At 46.9% G+C, this 21,135-nt stretch overlaps 1 protein-coding gene across 2 annotated transcripts in view; it reads right to left on the minus strand.

Annotated features, from left to right (window-relative positions):
• Positions 1–834: 834 nt before the first annotated feature.
• Positions 835–21,135, minus strand: part of kbtbd12 (kelch repeat and BTB (POZ) domain containing 12) — a 51,482-nt gene continuing 31,181 nt past the window's right edge. For both annotated transcript variants that reach the window (XM_070895684.1, XM_070895683.1), the window contains 2 exons: positions 8,881–9,078; positions 835–6,541 (listed from right to left, as the gene is read on the minus strand). In XM_070895684.1, coding sequence (XP_070751785.1) covers positions 6,372–6,541; positions 8,881–9,078 — 368 coding nt within the window. In that variant the 3' untranslated portion in view covers positions 835–6,371. The remainder of the gene's footprint in view (positions 6,542–8,880; positions 9,079–21,135) is intronic.

A 21,135-nucleotide genomic window follows, 5' to 3' on the forward strand; every position in this document is an offset into this window, starting at 1 on the left:
TTTGGGGGTAATGTACTGATGTGGATAGAGAACTGGTTGGCAGACAGGAAGCAGAGAGTTAGAATAAATGGGTTCTTTTCAGAATGGCAAGCAGTGACTAGTGGGGTGCCGCAGGGCTCAATGCTGGGACCCCAGCTATTTACAATATACATTAATGATTTAGATGAAGGAATTGAGTGTAATATCTCCAAGAACTGACATATGAGGAGCGACTGGGCCTGTATTCAATGGAGTTTAGAAGAATGAGAGGGGATCTCATAGAAACAAATAAACTTCTGACGGGACTGGATGCAGGAAGAATGTTCCCGATGTTGGGGAAGTCCAGAACCAGGGGACATAGTCTAAGGATAAGGGGTAAGCCATTTAGGACTGAAATGAGGAGAAACTTCTTCACTTAGAGAGTTGTTGGATTGTGGAATTCCCCACTGCAGAGAGTTGTTGATGCCAGTTCTTTGGATATATTCAAGAGGGAGGTAGATGTGGCCCTTACTGCTAAAGAGATCAAGGGGTATGAAGAGAAAGCAGGAAAGTGATACTGAGGGAATGATCAGCCATGATCTTGTTGAATGGTGGTGCAGGCTCGAAGGGCCGGATGGCCTACTCCTGCACCTATTTTCTGTGTTTCTAAGTTATATGCTCAAGTCCCTGGAGTGGGACTTGAACCCACAACCTTCTGACTCAATGAGAGTGCTGCCCACTGAGCTATGGCTGACACTAATGTGTGGCTTACTAATTAATTCCACAGGGCTGTGTCTTCTAATGAGCGAGCTGTTAAAACGATAAGAACAGAACATTACACCGCCCCCCGCTCCCCCACCCCGCCCACCTTCCAAAGAAAATCAAACTGCAGAAAATTAAATAGCAATGCTGGAATGCTAAACAACGTGCCAACAAAACTGGCAAAGGGACAAGCACACAGCAGAAATTTATTTATAACTGTATTCAATGACCTTTGCTCATCTCAAGTACTGGACACTAGAAATCTTGGAGGTGCCATTTCCAACATCAGTAAAGGCAGTGATCTATCTTCCGCCAGCTTCCCCCTTCTGGTACCTACTACCCTTCCAACCACCCTCCACCCTTCGAAAACCCCGCCCGAGTTCCATGGCTGCGCTGCGGAACATTCCAGAGGCTTGGCTGACTGCCGATGTGTCACCCACAAAAGCTAATTTTACATCTCTTGCTCTAGGCGGTAAGTGCCAATCAAGAAAGGACTTGCATTCCTGCAGCACCATTCACCGTCTCAGGCTCCAAAGCGCTTCACAGACTAGCAAGTACTTTTTAGGCTGTTGTAATTCAGGAAAGGTGACAGCTAATTTACACACAGCAAGCTCCCACAAACGGCAATGTGATAATGACCAGATAATATTTTTTTTTTACGTTGATTGAAGGATAAATATTGGCCAGGAATCCGGGGATAACCCCCCCGCTGTACTTCAAATAGTCCGTGGGATCTTTTTCGTCCACCTGAGAAGGCAGGTGGGGGCCTCGGTTTAACGTCTCATCCGAAAGACGGCACCTGCGACAGTGCAGCGCTCCCTCAGTTCTGCCCCTCCAACAGTGCAAAGCTGCCTCAGTACTGCTCCTCCGACAGTGTAGCATTCCCTCAGTACTGCCCCTCTGAAAGTGCGGCCCTCCCTCAGTATTGCCTCTCCGACAGTGCAGCGCTCCGTCAGCACTGCAGTGCAACGCTGCCTCAGTACTGCTCCTCCGACAGTGCAGCATTCCCTCAGTACTGCCCCTCCAAAAATGCGGCCCTCCCTCAGTACTGCCTCTCCGACAGTGCAGCACTCCCTCAGCACTGCAGTGCAGCGCTCCTTCAGTACTGCCGCTCCGACCGTGTGGCGCTCCCTCAGTACTGGCCCTCCGACAGTGCAGCACTTCCTCAGTACTGCCCCTCCGACAGTGCAGCATTCCCTCAGTACTGCCCCTTCGACAGTAAAGCATTCCCTCAGTACCGCCCCTCCGACAGTGCAGCACTGCACTGGAGTGTCAGCCTAGATTTTGTGCTCTGGGTGGGACTGGGGCTGGAACCCAGGAAAGTCTGACTCAGATGCGAGAGTGCAGCCCACTGAGCCCAGGCTGACAGTAAGTATTGGCAGGTTGCATCATGGGAGGCAGCATAGTTCAGCCCCCCACCCACACACACACACACACACATGTGGTTCACAGCAGGATTCAACAAGTGGCAAGCAGCAGAGGAAACCCTGGCTGATTTTTTTTTTGCCATTCCCTTGTGATGACTATGTGCTGACTGCCAGCCTGTCTCAGAGCAGCGCCCTCGCACCTGGCCCCGTCCTGTTGTGTGAAGGTCCGGCCATTACTGAGTAGAGACTGAGCCATTAGAATGCTGTGGGACCTCAGTGTGTACCTAAGGAACGATATACTTACCATAGAGGGAGTGCAATGAAGGTTCACCAGACTGATTCGTGGGATGGGGGGATTGTCCTATGAGAAGAGATTGAGTAGACTAGGCTTATATTCTCTGGAGTTTAGAAGAATGAGAGGTGATCTCATTGAAACATACAAAATTCTTACAGGGCTTGACAGGGTAGATACAGGGAGGATGTTCCCCTGGCTGGGGAGTCTAGAACCAGGGGTCACAGTCTCAGAATAAGAGGTCGGCCATTTAGGACTGAGATGAGGAGAAGGATCTTCTCTGAGAGGGTGGTGAATCTTTGGAGTTCTCTAACTCAGAGGGCTGTGGAAGTTCAGTCTTTGAGTATAGTCAAGGCTGAGATCGATAGATTTTTGGACACTAAGGGAATCAAGGGATATGGGGATAGTGCAGGAAAGTGGAATTAAGGTCGAAGATCAGCCATGATCTGATTGAATGGTGGAGAAGGCTCGAGGGGCCGAATGGCCTCCTCCTGCTCCTAATTCTTATGTTTTTTTGAAATGCAGGATATGAATAGAGTGACACTTCCTAATGTCAATATGATGTTATTGCTTTAGTTATTATCAATCCAGGGAAGCTGGAAATTTCTGTTTGTGATTTCCCGAAAGGGATGTTTATTCCTGGAGAATCAATGGTCTGACATCTGATTTGTCATCTAATTCTAACAGCAGCTCTCTAAGCTTTAAACTCTGTATGAACCCTGGTTAACCCAATAAGTATCATAGCCCTCAAAGTGCATTACACGTTGTCAAAATGTGTGTTTCTGTCCCAAACTTAATGGGATCAGAGAATCAAAGAAAGACTTTCACCCCTTTCACGGCCTCAGGACGTTCCAAAGCGCTTTATAATCAATGAAGCACTTTTTGAAGTGTAGTCATTCTTGTAATGAGTGAAAAGGGAATAGAGGGTTATGTTGATAGTTAGATGAGGAAAGACGGGAGGAGGCTCGAGTGGAGCATAAACGCCAGCATGGACTGGTTGGGCTGAATGGCCTGTTTCTGGGCCGTATATCATGTGTAATCCTATGTAAATGCAATAGTCAAGTTGCGAACAGCAAGATCCCACAAACAGCAATGAGACGATGACCAGATAATCTGCCTCACTGCTGAGTCAGAAGCTTGTGGGTTCAAGTCCCACTCCAGGGACACAATCCCAATATTTATGGGGAGGGGGAGGGACGGATCCCAGGGGAACACTGATTATTGGTGAACGGCCGATCGCAGGGGAGGGGACCGATCGCAGGGGATGGGCCCGATCGCACGCGGGGGTGGAACGGGGGCAATCATGGGGGAGGGTCCAATCATAACGGAGGGTCCACAACATGGGGGTGGGTCCGATCATGGGGGAGGGGCTGATCACGGGAGGGGGTCCAATCACAGGGGAGGGGCCAATCGTGGGGGAGGGGCCTGATCATGGGAGTGGGGGGGGCGTCCAATCACGGGGTCTTGTTGTACGGAGTAGGATGCAGGCTTGTTTGAGGGCCGGGGGAAGCACTTACCTGTGCCTCCCTGCAGCTGCCTCGTTTTCCGAGCCCCGGGAAACCTGGCCGACAAGGCTTACATATAAAACACAGCTAACATTTGTGGGATGCAGCCTCAATAACATTTTTCAATTAGGGACCCGCCTCTGGAGAGCAAGTTAGTCGTTCGCCCTCCCCACCAGCCTCACTTAAAACCAGAAGTGGGCGCATTGGAGACAGGTTTCCCATCTTTGAATTTGTAAACCACCCTTCCCCCCACTCCAACCAAAAAAAATTCCCACTTGAGCACAAAATCTAGGCTGACAATGCAGTGCCAGTACTAAGCAAGCGCTGCACTGTCGGAGGTGAGGGTTTCAGATGGGACGTTAACCGAGGCCCAGTCTGCTCTCTCAGATCGATGTAAAAGATCCCGTGGCACTATTTCGAAGAGGAGGAGGGTGTTCCCCTGTGTGTCCTGGGGCCAATATTTATACCTCAACCTATATCACTAAAACAGATTATCTGGTCATTTATCACATTGAGAGAGCTTGCTGTGCACAAATTGGCTGCCACGTTTCCTGCATTACAACAGTCGTGACGCTTCATGGGCTGTAAAGTGCACTGGGATGTCCTAAGCTCGTCAAAGGCAAGTTCCTTCTTTATTTATTTCTAACTCATGCTGGGGCCCGACTGCATGGCTGATGACACCTGGTACCTTGCTCGTGTTTCAGTCTGAACAGTGAGTATTGGAAGAGAATTAGACCAAATGTAGAGAAGCGGGGGCAAGAGCACTTCAGCTAATCCACTCCCCCGCCCTTTCCCCGTGGCCCTGCAAATTTTTTCCTTCAGGTATTTATCTAATTTCCTTTTGAAGGCCACGATTAAGTCTGCCTCCATCACCCTTTCATGGCAATGCATTCCCGATCCTCGTGTCGCCTTTGGTTCTTCTGCCAATCGCCTTAAATCTGTGTCCTCTGGTTCTCGACTCTTGCACCAATGGGAACAGTTTCTCTCTATCTACTCAGTCTAGACCCCTCATAATTTTGAACACCTCTATCAAATCTCCTCTCAACCTCCTCTGCTCCAAGGAGAACAACCCCAGCTTCTCCAGTCTATCTACGTAACTGTTAAGTCCCTCATTGACATAGAAGATCAGCCATGATCTAATTGAATGGCAGAGCAGACTCGAGGGGCCGAATGGCCGACTCCTGCTCCTAATTCTTATTTGGTTATGACAGCAATGATAAACAAGGACCCCCTGTTGATTTGCTTCTCCCCAGCCAAGGAGTATTCAGAGTAAAGGCAGAGCAAGGTTAGGGCAGATGCAGTGTAAGAAATTGTGATTTGGAAGAAATAACTTGAGACCAAAATGTCTCTTCAGACTAGTGTTAGAAGTGAAGGATTCATGACAGGATACAATGGCTAAGCTACTTGAACAGCGTGAACATAAATAACTGATAACTGGCAGCTCCAAACATCTGAAGGCCAAGACTGGCCTAACTGACTCCAACCTTGGGAGGATAAATGTGAAGAGGAGTGTTTCACCCAAGAGTTGAGACAAAGAACCCGACATATCATGGGTTAAATGGCCCTGCCCATATCCTACACCAGGCCCATCCCTAAAAAGAGAATAAATGAAAGACCTAGAACACATTTCAGGGCAGACGGTGCAGAGAAGAGCTGTTCGTGCCAACATCTGTCTGTCCGATCGAGGCTAGTACCAGCTACTTGTCACGGTTGTATATCTGTCCTGATTGTGTGTTGTGTTTGACTCTATTTGAACTAACGCTCTTTTAATAAAATGCCTTATAGCTCCTAAGACCCTTTGGGTATCTTTGTGGGACCTGTGATCCTAATCTCACAGCATGATGTCCTAACACTCCTTCAACTGAGATCAGGGAATTGGAATATTGGACCCGCCTGGTGTGTATGGCTGATTAGCACATCACTCAATACATTTACCACCGAAACACTGAGGAATCAAAAGTGGTCTATATGGATATCAGCCGAATCACCGTCTCCCTCTTGTTTCTAAGAGCAAAGAAAGACTTGCATTTCTATAGCGCCTTTCACCACCTCAGGACATCCCAAAGCACCTTACAGCCAATGAAGTACTTTTTGAAGTGCAGTCACTATTGTAATGTAGGGAACACAGCAGCCAAATTGCACACAGCAAGCTCCCACAAACAGTACTGTGATAATGACCAGATAATCTGTTTTTAGCGACATTGGTTGAGGGATAAGTATTGGCCAGGAAACCAGGGGCTAACTCCCCTGCACTTTTATGTTCTTTGAAATAGTATCATTTTTTTACACCTACCTCAGAGGGCAGACGGGGTCTTGGTTTAACATCTGAAAGACGGCCACCTCCCTCAGTACTGGACTGGGAGTTTCAGCCTAGATTTTTGTGCTCTAGTCTCTGGGGTGGGACTTGAACCTACAACCTTCTGCCTCAGCGGTGAGAGCGCTGCCCACGGTGGAGCTAGAAGAGCCAAAAGCTGCACAGTCTTTCCCTCACAGGTCCACCAAGTCAGGAGGCGGTGGAATGAGATCCCTGGGGTTGAGCCTTGCGACCAGACACACATCATAGCTGTCGTGCATGAGGACATTGTGGGCCACCACATTCCAAAGATTCTCCCAAGGGTCCAGTTCCAAGATGTCTTTGACGATGACTTCATGTCGATCTAAGAGGAGAAGGACAATAAACTACAATAAGAGGTGCTTCGCAAATTGGGTGACCGTTTTCCGGAACACCTCCGTTCAGTCCGTAAGCGTGACCCTGAGCTTCCGGTCGCCAGTCACTTTAATTCCTCGTCCAGCTCCCACTCCGACATCTCCGTCCTCGGTCTCCTACACTGTTCCAATGAAGCTCAACACAAGCTCGAGGAACAACACCTCATCTTTCGGTTCGGCCTTTACAGTCTTCTGGACTCAACATCGAGTTCAACAATTTCAGAGTATAAGCTCTGCCCATATTTGGCTCCCTTTCTCTGCACCCCGCCACCCCCCCCCCCACACCTGATGTTTTTTCTCTCTGTCTCCCATGGCAACTGGTCATTATTCCGCCATTCACACCCTATCTAGACTAACCTTTTTCTAACTTCTGCCATTACCCATTTGACCCATCATCCTTTTTGTCTCTCTAATCTCTCCTGCCTGCCATTCTATCACAGACCTTCCCTTTTGTTCTTTCTTCCCCTTCCCCTTTCAGTGCTCCTTAAGAATCTGTTCTTCTCGAACATTCGCCAGTTCTGACGAAGGGTCATCGACCTGAAACGTTAACTCTGTTTTTCTTTCCACAGCTGCTGCTGGACCCGCTGAAATTTCCAACATTTTCTGTTTTTATTTCGGGTTCCAGCATCTGCAGTATTTTGCTTTTGAATGAACTACAATAGCTGTACAACTTCAAAAGGGTCTGTGTTACAAGTTTAGTGTCTTGCCTTTAGATATTCTATTGGGTACCACAGTGGTAGTCATTCCCATAAGCAGTCTGAGCATCTTACCTTTAGGGAAGCGCCTACGTTGCCCAATATCTATTCGTACAATAGCATAACCATACAATAGCAAAAATTTGGCAGATGGAGTATAATGTGGGAAAATATGAGGTTACCCACTTTGGTAAGAAAAATAAACAAGCAAATTATTATTTAAATGGGGGAGAGATTACAAAATGCTGAAGTACAGAGAGATCTGGGGATCCTTGTACATGAAACAAAAAAAGTTAGTATGCAGTTACAGCAAGTAATCAGGAAGGCAAATGGAATGCTGGCCTTTATTGCAAGGGGGATAGAGTATAAAAGCAGAGAAGTCCTGCTACAACTGTACAGGGTATTGGTAAGACCACACCTGGAGTACTGCGTATAGTTTTGGTCTCCTTATTTAAGGAGGGATGTACTTGCATTGGAGGCAGTTCAGAGAAGTTTCACAAGGTTGATTCCTGAGATGAAGGGGTTGTCTTATGAAGAAAGGTTGAGCAGGTTAGGCTTATCCTCATTGAAGTTTAGAAGACTGAGAGTTGCTCTTATTGAAACGGATAAGGGGGCTTGACAGGGTGGATGCAGAGAGGATATTTCCCCTCATGGGGGAATCTGGAACTAGGGGGCATAGTCTCAGAATAAGGGGTCGCCCATTTAAAATGAAAATGAGGAGGAATTTCATCTCAGAGGGTCATGACTCTTTGGAATTCTCTATGCCAGAGAGCGATGAAGGCTGGGTTTTTGAATATATTTAAGGTGGAGATAGACAAATTTTTGAACGATAAGGGAATCAAGGGTTATGGGGAGCGGGCAAGGAAGTAGAGTTGAGGCCAAGATCAGATCAGCCATGATCTTATTGAATGGAGGAGCAGGCTCGAGGGGCCAAATGGCCGACTCCTGCTCCTATTTCCTATGTTAACCCAGGAGCCTCAGCTTTTCTGCTGCTGAAACCCTCATCCATGTTTCTGTTACCTCGACTTGACTATTTCAATGTTCTCCTGGCCGGCTTTATATCTTCCACCCTCCACAAGCCTAAGCTCATCGAAAACTCGGCTATCCATGTCCTAACTCGCACCAAGTGCTGCTCACCCATCACCCCCTTGGCTCACTGACCTACATTTACTCCCAGTCTGGCAATGCCTTGAATTTAAAAGTCTCACCCTCATGTTCAAATCCCTCCATGGCTCTCGCCCCTCCCTATCTCTGTAACCTCCTCCTGTCCCACAACCTCCCCCCCCCCCCCACCCGCCCCCCGAGATCTCTGCGGTTGTCCAATTTTGGCCTCTTGCGCATCCCCAATATTAATTGCCCCACTATTGGCGGCCATGCCTTAAGTCTCAGCCCTAAGCTCTGGAATAGCCGCCCTAAACCTCCCCGCCTCTCCACCTTACTCTACTTCTTTAAGACGCTCTTTAAAACCTACCTCTTTGACCAAGTGTTTGGTCACCTGTTCTAATGTCTCCTTCTTTGGCTCGGTGTCAATTTCTTTGTCTGATTAGGTCAGATCAGAGTCAGTCAAGTAAACAGCTTGTTGAATATTTTCGTACCTGCACCATGAAATGCCCCGCAGACATACAGCCTCTCGCCCACCACCCCGGTATTTGTGGAGTTGGTTCGGAGCGACAGAATTGGCATTGGCAATGGAGGTCCTTCCCTCCAGAAATCTCCATCCGGGTTGTAGATTTCCACTGCATCCAAACATCTCCTGGCCTGACCTCGGTCTGCACCTAAGCAGCCTATCCCACCTTAAATAACAGAATTATAAGTTACATACAAACTTAGAATAAATAGTACAACACAGAAGGAGGCCATTCGACACATCGAGTCTGCGGCAGCTCTTTCGAAGAGTAATCATAGAAGTTTACAGCACGGAAGGAGGCTATTTTGGCCCATCGTGTCCGCGCCGGCCAACAAGAGTCTATCCAGCCTAATCCCACTTTTCAGCTCTAGATCCATAATCCTGCAGGTTACGGCACTTCAAGTGCACATCAAAGTACTTTTTAAATGTAGTGAGGGTTTCTGCCTCTACCACACTTTCAGGCAGTGAGCTTCAGACCCCCACAACCCTTTGCATGAAGAAATGTCTTCTCAAATCCCCTCTAAACCTTCTACCAATGACTTTAAATTTATGACCACTGGTTGTTGACTCGCTGCTAAGGGAAATAGGCCTTTTCTATCCACTATATCTAGGCCCCTCATAATTTTATACACCTCAATGAGGTCTCCCCTCAGCCTCCTCTGTTCCAAGGAAAACAAACCAGCCTATCCAATCTTTCCTCATAGCTAAGATTCTCTATTCCCGGCAACATCCTTGTGAATTTCCTCTGTACCCTCTCCAGTGCAATCACGTCCTTCCTGTAATGCAGTGACCAGAATTGCACGCAGTACTCCAACTGTGGCCTAACCAGTGTTTTATACAGTTCAAGCATAACCCACCTGCTCTTATATTCTATGCCTCGGCTAATAAAGGCAAGCATTCCGTATGCCTTCTTAACCACCTTACCCACCTAGCCTGCTACCTTCAGGGATCTGTGGACATGCACTTCAAGGTCCCTTTGTTCCTCCACACTTCTCAATGTCCTACCATTTAATGTGTATTCCTTTTCCTTGTGAGCCCTCCCCAAATGCATTACCTCACACTTCTCTGGATTAAATTCCATTTGCCACTGTTATGCCGACCTGACCAGATGATTGATATCTTCCTGCAGTCCGCAGCTTTCTTCTTCATTATCAACCACACAGCTGATTTTTGTATCATATGCCCTGCTTAATCATACGCCCTATATTCAAGTCTAGATCACTGATATATATGACAAAAAGCAAGGGACCTAGCACTGAGCCCGAGTCGGGATAAATATTTCATTCTCTGGTTGGCAATCAGTAACTAGTGGGGTGCCGCAGGGATCAGTGCTGGGACCTCACTGGAAACATCCTTCCAGTCACAAAAACACCCATCAACCATTACTCTTTGCTTCCTGCCTCTGAGCCAATTTTGGATCCAGTTAGTCCCACTCCCCTGCTCTTTCCCCATATTCCTGCAATTTTTTTTCCTTCAAGTATTTATTCAATTCTCTTTTGAAGTCTACTATTGAATCTGTATCCCCCACCCTATCAGGCAGTGTGTTCCAAATCCTAACCACTAGTTGCATAAAAAGCCTTTTTCATCACGTCGCCTCTGGTTCTTTTGCCAATCATCTTAAATCTGTGCCCTCTGGTTATCAACCCTTCAGTCAATCTCCTCTTGGCCTTCTCTAAGAACAACTCTAGCTTCTCTAGTCTATCTATACAACTGTAATCTCTCATCCCTGGAAGTATTCTCGTAAATCTCCTCTGTATCCTCTCCAAAGCCTTCACGTCCTTCCTAAAGTGTGATGCCCAGATCTGGACACAACACTCCAACTGGTGCCAAACTAGTGCTTTATATAGCTTTAGCATAACTTCCTGGATTTTGTACTCTATGCCTCTATTTCAAAAGCCCAGGATCCCATATGCTTTATTAACTGCTTTGTTGACCTGTCCTGCTAGCTTCAAAGATTTGTGCACATGGCTCCCCTTGCACTCCCTCGCTATTTTTTGCTCACAGCAAGGTAAATCAATAGAGCTGTTAAAGAAGCATACGGGATGTAATATTGAGCTCCCCCGAGTGGACTACTGTTGTAATGCAACTGCTGATTTATATAATAAAAGGATCATGTGACACAGTCACTTGACAAGTTCCTGTGTAATGGAGCCATCTTGTATGTGTGTGTTTGTGATGTTGTAAAGAATATATCACACTGCCCACTGAGCCACGGCTGACACAGCTGTTATCCCTTTATAAACTGATGCTCCACTTAATCTGAGAAGCTAACCTCACGGATTATTGTCCGCTACACAGGGCTGGTGGCTTGGGCCTAATCCCTTTTGGGGAATTTTTTGATACTTTAAAAAAAATGTAAGTGGGATGTCCCCTTGGTCAGTAAGCAAAGGAGAGGTGGATGAGGCATCCCTTAATATAATGGCGTGACAAGTGACCCTGAGGAATTCTGCGGTTTCAAAAGAAATTTGACAAGTATTTGGGTTCCCTTAGTGGGTCATTTCATCCTCGTGGTGAGGTAGCCTGCCCCCAAAGCACAGGAAGACCTCAGGTTCGCTCGCTGGGCACTGCCAAGTCAGCCCCCATCAGCCTGGGCGGCAGTTGGGATGCTCTAATCGGCCTCAGTACCACCAGAAGTCCTTCTCCAATGACCCCTGATGGGAGCTGCGTGTCTGTGGACATTGGGGTTGAGGACAGGGTTGGACTTGGCCTGTCCCAGTCAAGCAGACCCTCAACCAATAGCGCTAAAAACAGGTCACATGACAAGTTCCTGTAGAGCCATCTTAGGTATGTGTGTGTTTGTGATGTCATAAGGAATATATCACATTGGCGACATAGGATAGAATAATCGGATTCCCTAGTTGAAATTTGTGTTGGTGGATGATTCCTGCCAAACAACAGAGCGACTTTGAGAGGTTCTTTGCTTTGCAGCACAGCCAAAAATCTAAGGTAAATTTCAAGCATACGTGTCTGAACTGCCAGAGTCCAGATGGCCGCACCTATGGGAATAACAGAATCTATCAGATGGAATCCTTGCCCTTATAAACATGGAGGCATGGAGTACAAAAGCAAGGGAGTTACGTTAAACCTTTACAAATCACTGGTTAAGACCTCAGTTGGAGTGTTGTGTCCAATTGTGTGCACCGCATTTTAGGAAGGCCTTGGAAAGGGTGCAGAGGAGATTTACCAGAATGGTCCCAGGGATGTGGGACTTCAGTTATATGGAGAGACTGGAGAAGCTGGGGTTGTTCTCCTTAGAGCAGAGAGGTTAATGGCAGATTTTAATAGAGGTGTTCAAAATCATGAGGAGTTTTGATAGAGTAAATAAGGAGAAACTGTTTCCACTGGTAGAAGGGTCGGTAACCAGAGGACAATTTTAAAGGTAATTGGCAAAAGATCCAGAGGCAAGATGAGGAGCCATTTTTTACGCAGTGAGTTCTTGTGATTTGGAATGCATTGATTGAAAGGGCGGTGGAAACAGATTGAATAGTAACTTTCAAAAGGGAATTGGATAGATGAAAAGGAAAAATAGTCATGGCTATGGAGAAAGAGTGGAGAGAGTGGGACTAAGTAGAGCCGGCATAGAATCGCTGGGATGAATGGCCTCGTTCTGTACTTTATGATTCTATGATAACACCAAAGCTGAGATTAAGAATGTTTGTCCCAACAATGTACCTTAGCCTCCATCTTAGAAGAGTGTCCAAGTGTGTCTCTTTGTGGGTCACATATGAAGTTTTTTTCCTATGTTCCCATTCATTTGCACACGCCCCTAGTTTTTGAAACCAACAGATCTTAAGGGATACTAAGGGGGTCAAGGGATATGGAGATCGGGCGGGAAAGTGGAGTAGAGGTTGAAGATCAGCCATGATCTTATTGAATGGCAGAGCATGCTCGAGGGTCCGTCTGGCCTACTCCTACTCCTATTTCTTGTGGTCTTAGTTGTTCTAATGTAGGATTGAACCACCAGTCAGGTGCCCGGCCTGCGAAATTCATGGAATCAATTGGGAGTCCTGTGCTGTCTGGCCCAGGCTCGTCAATTTGTGTTGATGAGTGGTAGATAAGCACAGAGTTGAAGCAGACGGCAATGAAGCCAGATAGATGGCGGAGACAGTACCAGCTGGATTCTAAGACTAGAGGTGAAAGGTCATCGCTCACCCCACCAGGGCCCGAGAAGCGTCCATTTTGGGGACCCCTATGGCACATATAACTTAATTTAATTTATTCATGCACGGGATATGGCATCGCCGGAAAAGCCAGCATTTATTGCCCGTCCCTAATTGCCCTCGAGAAGATAGTGGCGAGCCACCTTATACAACTGAGTGGCTTGCCAGGCCATTTCAGAGGGCAGTTAAGAGTCATGGGTCTGGAGTCACATTCAGGCCAGACCGGATAAGGATGGCAGACTTCCTTCCCTAAAGGGCACTAGTGATTCAGATGGGTTTTTATGATAGTTTCATGGTTACTGTTACTGATAATAGCTTTTCATGGTCACCATTATAGATATAGGTTCAACCTCTCTGGTCCGGGACTCTGTGGTCCGGAAACATCCGTGGTTTGGCATTAGTTTGCAGAACTGCCGCTTTGCGTGGGTGGCGTCCCGGTTTCCCGTGCTTCTGCAAAGTTTGTTTATGTCTGTCTGGCAGTCCTGGCTCTGTGTTCTGTGGTATTCTTTAGCTCTAATTTACCCCTAAATGAGAAGGGGAGTGGTGAGCTGCACCCTACAGGTACCAGTAAGCCCAGTCTAGGCCAGGATTTTGCTAATGTAGGGTGTATCAGTACAGTCATATACTGACCTCCTGTGGTTCGGCATGTCGTCCAATTGAATTTTGACCCTGTTCTATATACGTTAAAAAAAGGGTTAATCTAACTCGCTTTTGGAGTCTATTAATTAATTACTACCAGTCTATTCTTCCTCAATTACAGTCAGTTAGCTGTGCAGGCAAACAGTTCATCAAACGTTCTTCAGACATGGCTAGAATAATGGATGTAGAAGGGTCAAATCAGAAGTTCACGGCTCCATGGCAAAACATTTCATCTTTGCAAATCAAAGCGCTGGCACAGAAATAATCATTGTTCCTTTGTTATTTCTGGAATGCAGCATTGATATTGCTCCTGAATTTATAATGGAAGTGCGCTGTGTCCTTCCTTTGTCAGAAGTAGAAGAGGGAGCAAGACGGTCATAGGCTGTGCCATTGAGTGGAGAGCGCTCAGCAGATCAGAATCAGAAGAGCAATGAGAGAAAGAAAGAAAACAAACCCATGACCTTCTGACTCAGAGGCGATGTAGGGCCAGAGCAGCCTGAGGAAATATGGTGCAACAAGACCCATCAAGGGATCTGATGCATTGAGGAGTGGGGGAGCCAGTGGAGGTTGTAAAGATGAGGGTGATTGCTGAGCAGGATAGGATGCAATCGGTGGCATGCGGGATGAGTTGGAGTTTGTGTAGAGTGGAGCTAGGAGAAGCAGCAAGGAGGGCACTGGAAAAGTTGGTCCGGAGAAGGTAAAGACACGGATAAAGGCTTCAATGGAGTGGGGGGTCAAGTATGGACGGATGTGGATGATACTTCAGAGGCAGGAGGTTTGAAGCTCAGCTTGTAGGGGAGCAGGACGCAGAGGTTGTACCCTGTTGGGTTGAGGTTGAGCAGGTACTTGGGAAGGGCAGAGGAGATGGGATGGAGTTTCTGCCAGGATGGCTTTGATCTCGCCAATGTTCAGCTGGAGAAAGTTCTGATTTAGCCACAACTTGATGTCGGAAAGGCAGTCGTGGAAACAAGTGCGGTAAAAAGCGTTTCACCTCCGCACGAAGGGAGAGTAATTTACCGAGTGCGTACAGCCGGGAGTGAGCCCTCATTCATTGTAATGGTTAAGACATTGTGAATTTCTTCCTCGTGATACTGATAGGTGAGGCTCCCGACTCACAGTAAGGACTTGTGAAATGACTCGGTATCTCCACGGTTGTTGCAGCTGATGTTCCATATAGCACTCATCTCCAACTGCCCTTATCCTCATCTTCAGCCTTAATGCTGAACAGACAAAGAATAGATCAGTTTCCGTTCTGCACCCAAGGAACCTCAGGGACAGGAAAGTGGCATTCAGCCATCCACGGGACCTGGAATTTGATAACGGGAGGCGGTGAGACTCCTCGGAGTCAGAAGGTTGTAGGTTCGAATCCCATGCAATCAACTTGAACTCCTAATTCTGGCTGACTCCCAGTGCAGTGATGAAGGAGCACTGCACTGTCGGAGGTGCCGTCTTTCAGATGAGACGTTAAACTGATGTCCTGTCTGCCCTCTTGGGTGGACGTAAAAGACCCCATGGCACAATTTTGAAGAAGAGCAGGGGAGTTCTCCCCGGTGTCCTGGCCAATATTTATCCCTCAACCAACATAACAAAAACAGATTATCTGGTCATTATCACATTGCTGTTTGTGGGAGCTTGCTGTGCTCAAATTGGTTGTGTTTCCTACATTACAACACTGACTACACTTCAAAAGTACTTCACTGGCTGTAAAGCGCTTTGAGACGTCCGGTGGTCATTAAAGGCACTATAGAAATGCAAGTCTTCCTTCTTTAAACCAACTGTTAATTTGCAAGTTGTAAATTGGACTTGGAAAGGGGACGAGGAAAAAGAGAATAAATTGATATTTTACATAACGATTTCCCTTCCTCTCATCCTGCCACCAGCCCTGGAATTAATTAGTCAGGTACATGATGGACTGAGAGCGATCATGACATCTGAAATGACTTTCATTTTCTGGAGCTCATGTTAGTATGATTACTCTGTCATGTCATATCAACCACAGATTGTCTGGACCCAGCCAGTTTGGCAAGCGTGATCAATTGAATATTCACGCCTATTAACCAGTTTGATTCAATCCTTCTGCGATGCAGGACTGTACGGATTTAGATCACAGTTTGTATGCTGCGTGTCAACTGCTGGGCGCCTGAAATCTGTGTGGTCTTTTCTCTGTTGCATTAAGTTTATGCTAATATTCACTGCGGGTACAGCTCAGCCAACTTCCTTTTGAATTGAACCATTTACCGTAGGTGTTCTATTTCTAATTGAGGAACCACGGGAGGGAAACCATGTTCTATCCCTCAGGGATACGGTGATACCTAAACAAGTGAACATAGGAAGATCTGAAGAAAAAGACCAGGATGAGGAAAGGCCCTTCAGCCCATCAAAGTACAACCATTTAGTATTCTCCTATCAAAGCTCACCCCTTTAATACCCTATCTCTCCGATCAAAACCCATCCCTCCAGTACTCTAACTCTCCCATTGAAACCCATCCCGCTAGTTCCCTAACTCCCCCATTGAAGCCCATCCCTCCAGTACCCTATCTCTCCGATCAAAACCCATCCCTGCAGTACCCTAACTCTCCCATTGAAGCCCATCCCATTAGTACCCTAACTCCCCATTTAAGCCCATCCCTCCAGTACCCTATCTCTCCGATCAAAACCCATCCCGCCAGTACCTTAACTCTCCCACTGAAATCCATGCCTCTCGCGCCTAACTATCCCATCAAAACCCACCACTCCAATACCCTAACTCTCCCATTGAAGCCCATCCCTCCAGTAGCCTAACTCTCCCATTGAAGTCCATCCCTCCAGTACCCTAACTCTCCCATTGAAGCCCATCCCCCCAGTACCCTAACTCTCCCATTGAAGCCCATCCCCTCAGTACCCTAACTCTCCCATTGAAGCCTATCCCTCCAGTAATTCATTGGCTGTGAAGTGCTTTGGAATGTCATGAGGACATCAAAGTGCTATCTAAATGCACATTCTTTCTAACTCATCCAGAACTCTGCGGCATGTATCATGCACAGAGTCCAACTCACCCATCACCCTTCAAACACATCTTCATTTTCCATCCTTGGTCTCACGATGCATACTTTCTCCAGCCCCATCTCCTAACGTCAAACCTCCACTCTTCCTGCTCCAGTCTGCTCTGCTGCTCCTCTCCCCGCAGACACTCAGATATTCATGTCCTAATCTCCTTCACATTACGACCTCTCTCCTCTCTTTCAAAAGCCTCTTCCAACTGACCACTTCCCCTAACTTATCTCCTCCTGCTTAATTAATTTACTCCTGGGAGGAGAGGGTTCTACTGTGAGGAGATTGAGTGAATAGACTTATACTCTAGGGTTTAGAAGAATGAAGGAAACACGGTGGCCAATTTATGCCCAGCAAGCTCCCGCAAACAAATCTGTTTTTTTTAAGTGTTGTTGGTTAAAGGATAAATATTGGCCCAGGACACTGGGGATAACTCCCCTGCTCTTCTTCGAAATAGTGCCCTGGGATCTTTTACGTCCACCTGAGCAAGCAGTTTGGGCCTCGGTTTAACGTCTCATCCGAAAGACGGCACGTTCGACAGTGTAGTGTTCACTCAGTACTGCCCCTCCGACAATGCGGCGCTCCCTCAATATTGCCCCTCTGACACTGCAGCTCTCCCTCAGTACTGCCCCTCCCACAGTGCAGCACTCCCTTAGCACTGCCCCTCCCACAGTGCAGCTCTCCCTCAGTACTGCCCCTCCCACAGTGCAGCACTGCCCCTCCCACAGTGCAGCTCTCTCTCAATGCTGCCCCTCCGACAGTGCGGCGCTCCCTCAGTACTGTCCCTCTGACAGAGTGTTGCTCCCTCAGTAGTGAGCACTGACCACCTTATCAGATCCCTCAGAAATGCCTAACGTTTTTTATGTACAATAAGGCTTAATCAGTGAATGTCATCAGGTAAGTAAATGCAGCTACTTTGTGTATAGTAAGACGCCACACTCTGCAATGAGGTGATTGGCCAGCTATTTTCTGATCGTGTTTGTTGATCAGAACTCCCTATTCTTCTTTGAAAAACACCAAGGAATCGGTAGAGACAATGTCTACAGTTATTATCTTACCTGAAGCATGGCATTTCCAACAACAATCCCCCGGGGGGCATTTTAAAATGTTTATTTATTAGTTCACGGGATGTTGGCGTTGCTGTCAAGGCCAGCATTTAAGAACATACGAACATAGGAGCAGGAGTAGGCCATACGGCCCCTCGAGCCTGCTCCGCCATTTAATAAGATCATGGCTGATCCGATCGTGGACTCAGGTCCACTTCCCTGCCTGCTCCCCTTATCTATTTCTGTCTTAAATTTATTCAATGACCCAGCTTCCACAGTTCTCTGAGGCAGCGAATTCCACAGATTTACAACCCGCCGAGAAGAAATTCCGCCATCTCAGTTTTAAATAGGTGGCCCCTTATTCTAAGATTATGCCCCCTAGTTCTAGTCTCCCCTCTCATTGGAAACATCCTCTCTGCATCCATCTTGTCAAGCCCCTCATAATCTTATACGTTTCGATAAGATCACCTCTCATTCTTCTGAATTCTAATGAGTAGAGGCCCAACCTCCTCAACCTTTCCTCATAAGTCAACCCCCTCATCTCCGGAATCAACCTGGTGAACCTTCTCTGAACTGCCTCCAAAGCAAGTGTATCCTTTCGTAAATATGGAAACTAAAACTGTACGCAGTATTCCAGGTGTGGCCTCACCAATACCCTGTATAACTGTAGCAAGACTTCCCTGCTTTTATTATCCATCCCCTTTGCAATAAAGGCCAAGATTCCATTGGCCTTCCTAATCACTTGCTGTACCTGCATACTAATCTTTTGTGTTTCATGCTCAAGTACCCCCAGGTCCCGCTGTACTGCAGCACTTTGCAATTTTTTTCCATTTAAATAATAACTTGCTCTTTGATATTTTCTGCCAAAGTGCATAACCTCACACTTTCCAACATTATACTCCATCTGCCAAATTTTTGCCCACTCACTTAGCCTGTCGATGTCCTTTTGCAGATTTTTTGTGTCCTCCTCACACATTGCTCTTCCTCTCATCTTTGTATCGTCACCAAACTTGGCTACGTTACACTCAGTCCTTTCTTCTAAGTCATTAGTATAGATTGTAAATAGTTGGGGTCCCAGCACTGATCCCTGCGGCACCCCACTAGTTACTGATTGCCAACCCGAGAATGAACCATTTATCCCGATTCTCTGTTTTCCGTTTAGTTAGCCAATCCTCTATCCATGCTAATATATTACCCCCAATCCCGTGAACTTTTATCTTGTGCAGTCACCTTTTATGTTATCGAATGCCTTCTGGAAATCCAAATACACCACATCCACAGGTTCCCCTTTATCCACCCTGCTCATTACATCCTCAACGAATTCCAGCAAATTTGTCAAACAGGACTTCCCCGTCATAAATCCATGCTGACTCTGCCTGACTGAATTATGCTTTTCCAAATTTCCTGCTACTGCTTCCTTAATAACGAACTCCAACATTTTCCCAACTACAGACGTTAGGCTAACTGGTCTATAGTTTCCGGCTTTTTGTCTGCTTCCTTTTTTAAATAGGGGCGTTACATTTGCAGTTTTCCAACCTGCTGGGATTTATTGCCTATCCCTAATTACCCCGAGAATACGGTGGTGAGTCGCCTTATACTGAGTGTCTCACTTGGCGGGCAGTTCAGTGGGGCAGTTAAGAGTCAACCACAGTGCTGGGGGTCTGGAGTCTCATATAGGCCAGACCGGGTAATGGCGGCAGATTTCCTTCCCTAAAGGACATCAGTGAACCAGATGGGTTTTTACGACAATCCAATAATTTCATGATTGACCGTTACTGATACTAGCTTTTTATTCCAGATTTATTTAATTAACTGAATTTAAATTCCCCAGCTGCCGTGGTGGGATTTGAACTCGTGCCTCTGGATCATTAGTCCAGTTACCGTTCCCAATATCAAGTGCTACCGTTCCCAATATCAAGATAGCTTATGTGCGCAATGATCAAGAAAGCTGCTGGATTGTTGTAAATACCCAACGGGTTCACTAATGTCCTTTAGGGCTGGAAACCGGCTGTCCTTATCCGGTCTGGTCTACACGAGACTCCAAAACCCGGTGGATGCTGGGGGTCAATCGAAATTTTCAAGACTGAGATCAATAAATTTCTTTTAGGTAAGGGTACAAGTTGTTGTTGTTGATATGGAGCAATGGCGGGAAACTGGAGAGATGCAGATCAGCCATGATCTAATGGAATGGTGGAGCAGAGTTGAGGGGCTAAATGGCCTCCTCCTGTTGCTAGTTAACATGATCGGTGTCCCACCCACAGGACTCCATACCCACATCCAGCATCACTAGTGCACCGTGTCTGCAGTACGTACGATGTACAGGAACATCATCAAAGTCACTTCAATCAAGAAATCGATATCAAGAAATGGCTGAGCGCACTGGCTACAGTAAAGGCCCCCGACAACATCCTGGCTGACGTGCTGAAGACTTGTGCTTCAGAACTAGCCGTGCCTCTAGTCAAGCTGTTCCAGTACAGCTACAACACTGGCATCTATCCGACAATGTGGAAAACTGCCCAGGTATGTCCTGTCCACAAGAAGCAGTTCAAAATCAATCCAGCCAATTACCGTCCCATCAGTTTACTCTCAATCATCAGGAAAGTGATGGAAGATGTTGTCGACAGTGCTATCAAGCCGCACTTATTCACCAATAGTCTGCTCCCCGATGCTCAGTTTGGGTTCCACCAGGACTGCTCGGCTCCAGACCTCATTAAAGCCTTAGTTAAAACATGGACAAAAGAGCTGAATTCCAGATGTGAGGTGAGAGTGACTGCCCTTGACATCAAGGCAGCATTTGACCGAGTGTGGCATCAAGGAGTCCTGGTAAAACTGAAGTCAATAAGAATCAGGGGGAAAACTCTCCACTGGCTGGAGTCATTCCTAGCACAAAGGAATATGGTTGTGATTGTTGGAGGTCAATCATCTCAGCCCCAGGACAATGATGCAGAGTTCCCAGGGCAGTGTTCTATGCCCAACCATCTTCAGCTACCTCATCAATGACCGTCCCTCCATCATATAGTCAGAAGTGGGGATGTTTGCTGATGACTGCACAGTGTTCAATGCCATTCGTAATTCCTCAGACAATGGAGCAGTCCATGCCTGCATGCAGCAAGAATTGTTCGACATTCAGGCTTGGGCTGATAAGTGGCAAGTAACATTCGTGCCGCACAAGTGTCAGGCAATGACTATCTCCAACTAACGAGAGTCTAACCACTGCCCCTTGACATTCAATGGCATTACCATCGCTGAATCCCCCACCATCAACATCCTGGGGGTCCATTGACCAGAAACTTAACTGGACCAGCCACATAAATACTGTGACAACAAGAGCAGATCAGAAGCTGGGTA

Source organism: Pristiophorus japonicus, chromosome 12, assembly GCF_044704955.1.
Source record: "Pristiophorus japonicus isolate sPriJap1 chromosome 12, sPriJap1.hap1, whole genome shotgun sequence".
In the NCBI taxonomy this organism is placed as follows: Eukaryota; Metazoa; Chordata; class Chondrichthyes; family Pristiophoridae; genus Pristiophorus; species Pristiophorus japonicus.